This window comes from Polypterus senegalus, chromosome 13 (assembly GCF_016835505.1).
Source record: "Polypterus senegalus isolate Bchr_013 chromosome 13, ASM1683550v1, whole genome shotgun sequence".
NCBI classification, from domain to species: domain Eukaryota; kingdom Metazoa; phylum Chordata; class Cladistia; order Polypteriformes; family Polypteridae; genus Polypterus; species Polypterus senegalus.
In genome coordinates this window covers 39,240,684-39,254,054 of record NC_053166.1, presented here as the reverse complement: position 1 = coordinate 39,254,054, position 13,371 = coordinate 39,240,684, and the positions used below count along the sequence as shown (strand labels likewise).

Below are 13,371 nucleotides of genomic sequence, written 5' to 3'. Positions count from 1 at the left end.
ATTAAAATCATGTTTAGGGGTGGTAACTCAGTTTTTATTGTTTGCTTTCTTCTTGGCACTAGTGATCTGTTGCTATATCACCTGGATATTGTATGAATGCCTAGTTAAGACACTGGTTGAACCTTAAAAACCTAAAATCTTAAATGGAGTTTGTTTAACAAAGATGTCCCCTTATATCATATAAAAACATGCTTTCAGGTTCTTTGCTTCATCTTGTTGATATCTTAATGTAAGATGAATATACCGGTTTACTTTTATATGATAAAGTGCTTTGTGTTTTTCATCTCTCCCACACTCCCTCATAATATTTAAATGAAAGAATTCAATAGTTTCAACCTTAAAAATGCGTTCAAGAGTTTTGATAACCTTAGTTAAGTTCCTCAACAGATTCAGTTTCTTCTGTTAATCAAAGCAGATCATCCCATTTAGTTCAGTGATTCATTTGGTCACTCATCCATGAATAGACCGGTGCTGCTCTGTTTTTCTATTACACTCCGATGAGAACTGCACATAGTGGCCCAGATGCTTGTGCATGTTAGAAATTCAGCATAATGACCCTTGAATTACAGTCTCCATTTTTTCAAATTGTGTTTTTGTCTGAAAATCACTTGGTGCATCAGCATTGCATCACCTTGTCTATCCAGCTTGACAGTTTTGTTTTTATGATTCTCTATAGTGAGATATATATATATATATATATATATATATATATATATATATATATATATATATATATATATATATATATATATATATATATATATATATATATATATATATATATATATATATATATATATATATATATATATATATATATATTAGTAGACTTGATGGGAAGAGTGTGAATTTAAAGCATAAAATGAATTATTTATTTTCTTTATTTTTACACAAGACTGTAATAAGGCATCTTCGGATAAGGACTATCATCCAACAGAAGACTTAATCTGTATTTAAGAGTTCATCTTTGACTTCTTTAAATTTAGAATAGGGAAAGACAAGCCGGTTAAAAGGGGAAGAGTTACTTCAAAAAATGCTAAATATTCTTTCACATCCTCCCCACACCTTTAATTTGAATGTGGCTTAGAGACTTATTGTGATAGCGCTATTTACAGTTTCTTCCATAATCAAAGGAACTGCACCCAAAGCTCCTTCTGCTTCTGGTGAACACTGCATAAACATCTACCACGTTCAAAAGAGGTGCTGCTGGGGAAAAAAACTTGGTAAGATCCCTTGCTTTGTAGAGTATTTCCATATTTTGAATCCCACTTCACAAAACACATAAACTAATCTAAATTCTTTGTTATTAAAATGTGCATGGCTGTCTCTGTGGTATTTTGGAAAGTATTTTTTTGCAGTATTAGGTAATGATATTCACAAATGCTAACGAGTGGAGGCCAATTATCTCATAAGCTTGCTCAGTGCTTGTCCTCCTGCATTTCCATTTAAAGCTTCACATCTAGTGATATTAAAGCACAAGAAAACAACTATTATTCACTGTAACTGAATAAATGTAAAATTTAAGTGGCTGTACAGTGAATTCATTTCTCAGTATTTAAAGTTAGCAAGGTATATGCATATGCCAGTACAGTCACTTTAGTAAAGCACTATAGTCAATAATGCTAGTTTCAGTACACAATGTAATCCACAAGTATATGTACAGTGACTCGGTTTTTAAGTCTGGTAAGCATTGACCTGAATCAAATCAAATGAGCAGTTAGACTTTTAGCATTAACTTGTGAGTATTTTTATATAGGAAATGGATGAATATCCTCTTGTCTGCTCAGATTCCACAGTACATGTCAAAACTCATTGGAGAGCTCTTTACTCTGCAGCAGGACAATGATCCAAACCATACTGCTAAACCTTTGTAACAATTCTGGGTCTAAAAGTGTAATGTAGAAACCCGTTACAGTAATCCCTCCTCGATCGAAGGGGTTGCGTTCCAGACCCCCCCCGCGATAGGTGAAAATCAAGTAGAAACCATATGTTTATATGGTTTTTATATATTTTAAGCCCTTATAAACTCTCCCACACTGTTTATAAATATTCCCCGCAGAGTTATACAGCATAATCCCTTTGTATTCTCTTAGATATTAGGTAAGATTCATTGAAATTATGTATATAAACACACTGTTTATATACAGTAAAACCTAAATATTATTTTAAAGATATTGAGTGTCTCTGATATCACATGTTACAGCCATTACGATAGACATGCCACCAGCAATAAATACGTACAATGCAACAAAAATAGTATACAGTAAATGTGTGTGCACAGTGACACTAAACGTACGTACATGTACTAAGTACTCTAAGTAGAAAATTAATTATGGTTACTCACCAACAATGACACGATGACTTGTCCGATAACAATGAGTTTAATTTTACTGCACAACAAAGGAGAGCGTTACAGCCCTTAAAGGAGCCACTTCAGGCGATTGTGTAGCACTTCCGTTGTTCTTCTTCTGACAGTCTTCAATCCAAATCCCTAAAGCAGATTCCATCCAGACTACTGCCTTATTACATCCACTTACAACTTGTTTTGCACCCTGGTTAAAAGGATACTGCGCCGTAGATCTTATATTCCTTTCCTACTTTTTAAATAAAAGAATCGTAGCCTTCAACAAATCCAAAACGTGTACCTTTTCGGCAATCGTTAACATGTTCCGTTTGCGCTTGGGCATCGCCCCTGAAGCAGCAGCAGATCGTTTTGGAGCCATAATGAAGGGCTTGACTATGCACAAAGATAAACACAAAAGAGCACAACTCTTTACACAGCGAAACACGTTGATGCTGAATGAGCGAGACGAGACTTCCTGGTTAACACTGCATTCAGCAAGCAGGAACTTAACTGCGTGCTCTGATTGGATAGCTTCTCAGTCAGGAGAATTAAATGCGTGCTCTGATTGGTTAGCTTCTCAGTCATCTGCCAATAGCATCCCTTGTATGAAATCAACTGGGCAAACCAACTGAGTAAAAAGACACATTGTCCGCAGAACCCGCGAAGCAGCGAAAAATCCGCGTTATATATTTAGTTATGCTTTCATATAAAATTCGCGATAGAGCGAAACCGCGAAAGTCAAAGCGCGATATAGCGAGGGATTACTGTATTTAATTCCATGGTTTGTTGATGCTCTCATTTTGCCACAGCAGACATGTCCCAAGCTATTGATTTCCCCCCCCTATTTTTTTTTATTTTTTTTTTTATTTTTAAGAACACTGTCAAAATGTTTTTTGGTCCCAAGCAGATCAACCTTACCGAGACCTTCACCTTTTCTTTATTTTAGGATATTGTCTGATGGACTCGGGTTGGTCATGTGTTGGCTTGTTTTGTATTATTGTGTGGCTGAAGACGACTAAAGGCAGCAAGACCCTGAAATAAATGGAAACTTGAAATGGCTACAGTACAGGCCTAGAGAAGAAACCCAGTGCCTTGTGATGTGTGTGGATTGAAGACTTTAGTAGTAATTGACTACAAAGAATTTGCAACCAAGTATTAAATATTACAGTTATATTTAAGATAGTATAAATCTGTCCTGTTATATTTGGTGCTGTAAAATACAGTAGAAAGGGCCCACATACAAGAACTGCTGCATTTCCTATGCTATTCTCTCAATTTAACGCTGAAAGTCCAATCTAATATCTCGTACGGTATCCTTTGTTTAATTTAGTACCAATATGGCTGGGGACAGAGCCACACAAATAACAGTTATATGACCATTCACATACTTACGGAATGTAACTTTAACAAAGGTGTTGAATTGCTGTTAAGCGGATTCTGGATTGTTCTGTTTGGGTTGTATGGATGTACCCATGTGGTATTTTTTTGTTTGTTTGTTTTTGGTCTAATGTAAAAATACAAGTTGGTAGCATTACATCTGGTTTAACAGACAGTGCATCCGGAAAGTATTCACAGCACATCACTTTTTCCACATTTTGTTATGCTACAGCCTTATTCCAAAATGGATTTAATTCATTTTTTTCTCAGAATTCTACACACAACACCCCATAATGACAACATGAAAAATGTTTACTTGAGGTTTTTGCAAATTTATTACAAATAAAAAAAATGAGAAATCACATGTACATAAGTATTCACAGCCTTTGCCATGAAGCTCAAAACTGAGCTCAGGTGCATCCTGTTTCCCCTGATCATCCTTGAGATGTTTCTGCAGCTTAATTGGAGTCCACCTGTGGTAAATTCAGTTGATTGGACATGATTTGGAAAGGCGCACACCTGTCTATATAAGGTCCCACAGCTGACAGTTCACGTCAGAGCACAAACCAAGCATGAAGTCAAAGGAATTGTCAGTAGACCTCCGAGACAGGATTGTCTCTAGACACAAATCTAGGGAAGGTTACAGAAAAATTTCTGCTGCTTTGAAGGACCCAGTGAGTACAGTGGCCTCCATCATCCGTAAGTGGAAGAAGTTCGAAACCACCAGGGCTCTTCCTAGAGCTGACCGGCCATGTAAACTGAGTGATCAGGACAGAAGGGTCTTAGTCAGGGAGGTGACCAAGAACCCGATGGTCCCTCTGTCAGAGCTCCAGAGGTCCTCTGTGGAGAGAGGAGAACCTTCCAGAAGGACAACCATCTCTGCAGCAATCCACCAATCAGGCCTGTATGGTAGAGTGGCCAGACGGAAGCCACTCCTTAGTAAAAGGCACATGGCAGCCCGCCTGGAGTTTGCCAAAAGGCACCTGAAGGACTCTCGGACCATGAGAAACAAAATTCTCTGGTCTGATGAGACAAAGATTGAACTCTTTGGTGTGAATGCCAGGCGTCACGTTTGGAGGAAACCAGGCACCGCTCATCACCAGGCCAATACCATCCCTGCAGTGAAGCATGGTGGTGGCAGCCTCATGTTGTGGGAATGGTTTTTCAGCGGGAGGAACTGGGAGACTAGTCGGGATAAAGGGAAAGATGACTGCAGCAATGTACAGAGACATCCTGGATGAAAACCTGCTCCAGAGCACTCTTGACCTCAGACTGGGGCGACGGTTCATCTTTCAGCAGGACAACGACCCTAAGCACACAGCCAAGATATCAAAGGAGTGGCTTCAGGACAACTCTGTGAATGTCCTTGAGTGGCCCAGCCAGAGCCCAGACTTGAATCCTATTGAACATCTCTGGAGAGATCTTAAAATGGCTGTGCACTGACGCTTCCCATCCAACCTGATGGAGCTTGAGAGGTGCTGCAAAGAGGAAAGGGTGAAACTGGTCAAGGATAAGGTGTGCCAAGCTTGTGGCATCATATTCAAAAAGACTTGAGGCAGTATTGAGGCAAAGTATTGAGCAAAGGCTGTGAATACTTATGTACATGTGATTTCTCAGTTTTTTTTATTTTTAATAAATTTGCAAAAACCTCAAACTTTTTTCACGTTGTCATTATGGGGTGTTGTGTGTAGAATGAATTTAATCCATTTTGGAATAAGGCTGTAACATAACAAAATGTGTAAAAAGTGATGCGCTGTGAATACTTTCTGGATGCACTGTATGTTTCTAAGGTAGATTTAACAATATGATGCATACCAAAGTGGTTCTACTTGTAAGCAGCTGGTTAGTTGTGGACCATAATATTATTAAGCTGCAACTACAGTAGGCTGATGGACTAAACCTCATTGTGATAATTTAGCATTCTTTTTATGGTCCCATGTATAGCGAAAATGATAATCACAACATAATTCATAATTTCCTTATGCTTAAACAGTGACACACATACAAAGCTGAGAAATGATAAGGTTTACCAGATATTCAACACAAAATGTAAATATTAAAATGGATAGTTGAACAGAAGTGTATATAAATACAAAGAAAAATTAACACTTAAATATCATTGAAAAAGTAGAAAACATTCTAGCTTCTCTTTAGTGTGATGCAATTTTATATGAATCAATTTGGGCAACCCGTTCAGTTTTCATGTTTCACTGAATGCCAATGTGAGTAGAAGTTAACACTTCCTCTGTGGGGTACAAACTTAAAACGTCAAACATTTCTACACATTTTAATACTTTTTTTTTCTGAATTTGATAATAATAATGATTGTTTGAATAACTAAATAAAAAAGATGTGTGCACTTTATCATTAAGTACTGTAATGATTTATATGGCAGAAATTTACAGGGGTGTCCAAACATTTGTATTCAGGTGTACACATGAATAGATATGGAATTTTGCAATTTTCTCTTTGGTTAATAGTTGCAGGAGTCAATACACATGGAATACACACTACACTGCACTGAATATGTAAAAGTAAGATAATAAACCTGTTCATAATGTAAAGTTTAATTTACTAAAATGGTAGGAAAACATGGTGTAGCCAAATGGTATATGTTGTAAATTTCTAATGGCAGCTGGTTGATAAAAGTGCTTCTGAGAGTGCTCTGTACATAGGTTAAGAGACTGCAGTCATCTGCTTAACTTTTTTTCTTCTTTTTTTAACTTGCTTTAATAACTGGTAATACATATTTTTTTCCACTTAATAGGTAATGCTAAAGTTTATGCTTCCCATATGCTGGCAAAAATATAATGTAAACACTTTCCTTTCATGCCTATTTCTTACCTTAGCAACAAGCAACAGTTTGAAAGCCAATACTTGATGTAGGCCCTATGAATAATTGCCCTCAAGCCACCTGGATGACAGGTACTCTGAGAACTATTCGAGGGCAGATGCTAAAGCAGACACTAAGTTGTATTGAGAAGTAGCTCTCTTTGTGTTCTTTTCCTTTTATGCACTTATTGTCTGTGGAAACTAATAAATATTAAAATGGATTGTCCATGCCAAAACAGCAAATATCTGCTTCTGTGCTCACTTAATCCAGTCAGTGCTTTTTTGTGGTCTGGAATCTATCTGAAATGGTGGAGGATTAAACAGCCCAAAATGTAGTGCTAGCCTGTTGCTGAGAATACTTCTGCACACACACAGTCCACACCCATACTCACTCAAACCGATCACTAAGGTGTCAGCTTGCATTCCCTGTTAGTGTATGCCTGCTTATGTCTGCCCCACAGTGCCATCGCTCATCTTGCTAAATCATACAACGTGGGCATTTCTTAATTAAATGAGTGAATATAACCAAAACATAGGAATTTGAATCATGGATCACCGATATTGAAGCATGGTTTAATAAAAACAAATAACTAAACTATGTGACTATTTATTTATAAGTGGTTTACTTTCTGTCAATGCCAGAGACCCATAGTATCTGAGGTGAAGTCTCTTAAAATGCCATTGGCACTTCTTAGACAGTTCATTTTATGCTTCAGAATTCTTTGTGGTTCCTTTTTCACAAAGATCAAAAGCTTAAATACAACAAAAATTTACAAAGAGCAAGAAGCAGCTGTACAGCAACAAAACACAATTTATGTTCGATTGAAAAGGCAGCACGTAAAAGTATGCCAACAAATGGGCCCTGGCAAAAGCATGAGAAAATTTAGTTGTGAAATGGTTATAAGCACTTCAGGCAGCTTTGTCAGATACAGATAACCGACACCAATCACAACCCATGATTAAATGTAGCACAAAGAATTTGTCTGAATACAGAGGCTTTTACACAAGTGTGGTGTTGAGAGAATTACGCAATTGACTTTTGGTAATAACGTAAAAAGGAAGAGCAGACCTAGCTACGCCAAATATTGACCACTGTGATTTGAATAAGTGCTCTTAATGACTATGGGACATGGCTTATAATGAGGACACTTTTGGCTGCAGTTTCAATAATGAAGACTACTTAACTTTGTACATAGTCACCACTGTTTCACAAGGTACTTTATTTTAAACAATTGTCAGTATAAAATTGACTGTGTCTTCTGTACATTAATTTGAGATGCAAGGAAAAACAACAAAGTATCTCGTTATCATTTGGGAGTTATGCCAGTGTAAATGGGATTAAGAAGATTAATAAATAACAGGTTCTTCAACTTTATAGAGAAGGATACTGTGCTTGACTGGTGGTGCATGAACCTGTTGTTACGAGTAAGGGGTTAGATTAGTGTTAAGTGTGCAGCACAGAATTCACCTTGCAAGCATTCAATTGAAAATGAAAAGTTGAGCTGACTTACCAAAACCAATACAAAAAACCGTTCCGTCTTGATCCAACACTACCATCATCAAAGCATTCAATAATTGAATTTTTCATTAAAGAAGGATGGATGAAACGCCAAATAAAATTTAATACGCTTTCAAAAATCTATGCTAAGCCACACTGAAGCTGTTGTGCTGACCTGTGATGGGCCGACACCCTACTAAGACAAATTATAAAGGTGTGTGCTTCATTTTTATACTGACTGTACAGGGTGGTCCAGATCTAATTATGCAGATCCAGATCGTCTGGATGACTTTGATTTATGCGGGGACGATTCCAGTTCGGCACGAAGGCGATTCTTCATGTCGTCAGTTCACACACTTCTCAATGGTCCGGGATTTTTCAGGTGCATTTCTATGTAATACACTTAAGTTCTAGCGTAATGAAAATTGCATAATTAGATCTGGACCACCCTATATAACAATGCATAATTTGGAAAGTAAACTGAGCTGTTCGATTGTGTCATGCAGTGTGAAAAAAATACTTGGAATTTTACTGTCTAACTTTGTTTACTCAAATATACTAAAATATTGTTGGTACTAGAAGAAGTAAACTCTTTGTTTGGGAGTGAGTTAGGGATGAAATTAACATGTGGTTGCACCATTCCAAAATGTACTGTATTGAGGTGGCCAGCCTTTAAAAAATAATTATGCATGCATTTCTGATAGCCTTAAACTGACCAGTACAACTTGTGACATTACGTAGCCACAGTAAATCAAGGAATGCAGAATAGTCATTTAGTATATAACATGTTATTCCAAGCAATATGGTATATATGTTGAGCAGTGTTTGGTATAATGTTCAAAGTACAACATTTGGTAGTTATGATAGTAATGGACAGAAGTCGGAGAGCTTTAAGCTGTTCAGGACACATCAGTTGAGCAAAACAAAAATAAAATCCTGGTCCTTTTCCAGTTTTGCACTATTGCATCAGAAAGTAATGATTTTCATGTTCCTTTCTTCAGTACGACCTTAGTGTTCAGAGGCAAACCTAAGTTCTCCTAGATCTGTTAGCTGAACATATTTTCTGTTAATTTGAACACTTGAGTTTTTCTCATAATGGCACCAGGCAAAAGAAATAAACACTGCAATGAAAATACTGCAGTAACTACAGTTTTCTTTTTGGCGGTTTGTTTCTTTTTCTAGGCTCCAAGAAGACCCTCCAGCTGGTGTAAGTGGAGCACCTTCAGAAAACAACATTATGGTATGGAATGCAGTAATATTTGGGTAAGTGTTGGCCTTAGAATTTTGTTTTTTACTACATAAACCAAATCATGAAAGGTTCTATTTACTGTATGTATTTAGGAGATATAAATGTATAGTTGACTTTTGCTTTCAAGTAGAAATGGGAGAGACATTTTAAAGGTTTTATTAATATTTTAAGAAAAAAGGGGTAGAAAAATAATGGAGTGTATTGTCCCATATTGATAGAATAAGGTAAAGTTAACCATCCATCCATTTTCCAACCCGCTATATTCTAACTCAGGGTCATGGGGGGTCTGCTGGAGCCAAGCCCAGCCAACACAGGGCGCAAGGCAGGAACAAATCCCGGGCAGGGCACACACACACACACACACACACGGGACAATTTAGAATTGCCAATGCACCTAACCTGCATGTCTTTGGACTGTGGGTGGAAACCCACGCAGACACGGGGAGAACATGCAAAGCGTGGGAAGCGAACCCAAGTCTCCTTACTGCGAGGCAGCAGCGCTACCACACTGCTCAACTGTGCCTCCAAAATTAACTATTTAAAAGTAATCATTTTCTTAAATACTCTGATCAAGTGAATCAAAACCTTTCATGTTTTGTGATTTAATTATTTCATATGATTTTTAAGTTCTGATAATCTGCAACAAATGAAAAGATTAGCATGATATATTTGATAAAAGATTTCACGTAATTAGTTATGTTGTTTCTGAAAAGTAAGAATGGAAGTTGGTATTTTAGTAACATTTTCCTTGCAATTACATAGTTACCTTAAGAATTTTCAATACAGCTTCAAATTTCCAAAGTATTGCAAGCTCAATGCATTTTGACGGATAATTTAATACCCAGCCTGATGCGCTGATGGATATATAAATGTTTTCCAGGTATGGCGATTTTAGCCTCTTTTTTTTTCTCCTATTTACATTTTGTAATGGTTTGACAAAACACTACATGTCAGACATTTTTGTGGTTATTTGCATAGTTGAAAACGCCTGTTTTCTTTCTTTCCTTATGGCTGCATTGTACCTTCAAGGGAGCACTCATTGGTTGTCAAGTCTCGCACATATCGGAGCACAGCCCTACACCAAAGACAAACTCACATTTGTTTTATTACTGCGATTTGTTGACTGCTATGATAGGGTGTCTGGACATGTCACATGCGATGAAAAAATTATGTAAACCGAGGGAAATACTAAAAATTATTGGGAGAAAAAGTTGTGTAGTGTGAAGCCATTGTAAAATTCACGCTTTTTAGAGTATTATTAACCATTTAAGTGGCAAATTAAAGTACTGGCTTAGAATTACTTTAAAAAAAAAAAATGCCATAAATTATGGCTATATATACTGTATATTTAGATGTCCCTGCCAACTGGTGGCCATTTCTAATAAGTTGTGCTAGGTTTGCAAAAAATCAAATTGAAATTGTAAAGCAATTTTAGGCAGAGCTTCCAATTTGTGATAAACACCATGTTCTTTCTAGCATGGCCTTCTCTAAATGCCCTTTTCATATAAACAGTCTTTTTTGAAATTAACATGTAGTCCCTGGTTTTCATCTAGATTTCGGAACTGGGAATAAAACCAGGCTATAATTACAGACATTAGCAAAGATTTGTAAATTCCCATGTTACAACAGTATATGTATGTGTGTGTGTGTGTGTGTGTGTGTGTTAAATATCTTGTATTTGATTCAAATATACAGAGCTGAACCTGTGCCAGTCTCTAACTGTTGATGGTGTGTTTGCTTTATCATTGAAGTTTATCAAATGACTTTCAATAATATGTTGGAACAGCTTACTTCTTTAATTATAATTGAGTATATTCAAATTCATTTTATTTGGGGATGAATGAATAAGAGTAGAATGTTGTCGTAAGGCCCTCTATCTTGATACTGGGGTGTATGTAGCATTTTGTTTCATGCCATTCCTTTGCCATTCTCTAACCTGTTGCCTTTTTGCTTCAGACAGATATTCATATTTTAAGCTTTTAGTTCTTTCTCTAGCATAATTCACCCTGTCCAATATAACATCTCTTCTTTGATTAACTACTGACATTAAACTCTACCAAAAAAATGGCGTATGCTTTTGTACAAATGAGTGACTGACCTCATGAAGAACACAGTTTAGCACTGCTGTTATTTCCCTGCTTACAATTTAACTATGGTTGTAACATTGTTAGGAGTCAGTCACCAGTTATTTCCCTGGATCCCAGTCTCTGCTAAGCAAAGACAAGTTGGGGTGGTTGGGATGTATTTACAACAAATATTCTAATGCATGTCCTTTTTTATTTTTTTTTTTTTTAAAAAGGCCTGAAGGAACACCATTTGAAGATGGTAAGTATTATCACCCTTATGCATGTGGGAAATTTGTCTGTAATACATATGGAAAGATCTCTTTAACAAAGGCATTGGAAGTTAAATCAGTTATATAATTATTAAAACCATTATTTGTTAGAATGTAGTTGGTTTACATTGTTAGGATGTATCTTCATAAATGTGCTACAGTATATATGAACTTTCAATGGGAATTTGTGTTCTAAAGTTAGGCATTTCCTGTCATTTAAAAAAAATCCTGCCACCCCACCGGTGCTAGTGGGGCATCAAGTTTGCCCATCAACTGGAATAGTTTTCAGTTTAAGGAAATACTGTATGTCTTGCGTGTATCCGACACATGTTTGTGACAATTTTAATTCATTTTTATGTAAAAAAAAAAATGAAATGTGTAAACTATTTTTCAAGGAGTGTGTAATCACAAGATGTGGCTCAATACTCAGCAACTTATTTGGATACATTCCTTAAGGTTTTAAGCTTTTATTTAAAACACAGGATACTGGGGAGACCTGGGTTCGCTTCCTGGGTCCTCCCTGTGTGGAGTTTGAATGTTCTCCCCGTGTCTGCGTCAGTTTCCTCCCACAGTCCAAAGACATGCAGGTTAGGTGGATTGGCAATTCTAAATTGGCACTAGTGTGTGCTTGGTGTGTGTGTGTCCTGCGGTGGGTTGGCAACCTGCCCAGGATTGGTTCCTGCCTTGTGCCCTGTGTTGGCTGGGATTGGCTCCAGCAGACCCCCGTGACCCTGTGTTCGGATTTAGGGGGTTAGAAAATGGATGGATGGATACTGAGGCATTACTGGGAAATTGCCAGTGAGGGAAAGATATTATTTATTTATTTATTTTAGAAAATGCTTAACTTTAGAACACAATCTTGTGTTGCAAGTTTATTTATACCATGTTTGTGAAGAAATAACTAAGACTTAGACAAATACCAAAATTAACCTTTAATAAACTTGTCAAATTATTTTAGAATCATGTATAAGATTTTTCTGCTCTGAAAGTGCTAATATAAATAGGATTGCTTTGTAAAGAATAGTGTTAGAGATGTATTTATTTTGCACAGTATTAAAGTCCTTTTTTGTTTACCCTTTTTCCCCCCCTTCCTAGGAACATTTAAGTTAGTGATAGAATTTTCTGAAGAATACCCAAACAAACCTCCAACAGTCCGATTTATCTCAAAAATGTTCCATCCCAATGGTAAAGTGTTTTTCATTATTTAATTGCTTCATAATGTATTCATATTTAAAGAAATAGAACTGTTTGTGTGCATTTGTTGGTATGTATAAGCAGGTTGCTTAAATTGAGGTTTGTGCAATAATTGCTTAATTGACCCTTGAAGATTTTCTCTTCCTTCATTTGAGCTTACCTGCAAGGATTTTTAAAAGACAAATCAAAAAAAAAAAAAAAAATCTACTTAATGTACAAGCTTTCATTTTTTTTTTAAAGGAATGAGGTATAAGTTGTATTGTTTTGTGGTGGGAGCCAATTTGTGAGGAATGCTGAAGACACAGTATTTGTAAACTTGTATCCACAGAATAGTTTATGGTACTGAATACAACTGTTGGGTATTTTATTTTTAAGCCACTGGAGGGTTGGCTAAATGTTTAATTATAAAATGCATTAAAATCTTGCATGTTCTTTTTATTAACAGTGTATGCTGATGGAAGTATATGTCTAGATATCCTACAAAACCGCTGGAGTCCTACATATGATGTTTCATCTATTTTGACCTCTATTCAGGTTGGTTT

The 13,371-nt window shown here is 36.5% G+C and overlaps 1 protein-coding gene across 1 annotated transcript in view; it reads left to right on the top strand.

Moving 5' to 3' along the window:
• ube2b (ubiquitin-conjugating enzyme E2B (RAD6 homolog)) overlaps positions 1 to 13,371 on the top strand; it is a 33,875-nt gene that overhangs the window by 13,279 nt on the left and 7,225 nt on the right. The window contains exons 2-5 of the mRNA XM_039774814.1: positions 9,234 to 9,314; positions 11,600 to 11,625; positions 12,731 to 12,820; positions 13,275 to 13,363. Of these exons, the coding sequence (XP_039630748.1) occupies positions 9,234 to 9,314; positions 11,600 to 11,625; positions 12,731 to 12,820; positions 13,275 to 13,363 (286 nt within the window). The remainder of the gene's footprint in view (positions 1 to 9,233; positions 9,315 to 11,599; positions 11,626 to 12,730; positions 12,821 to 13,274; positions 13,364 to 13,371) is intronic.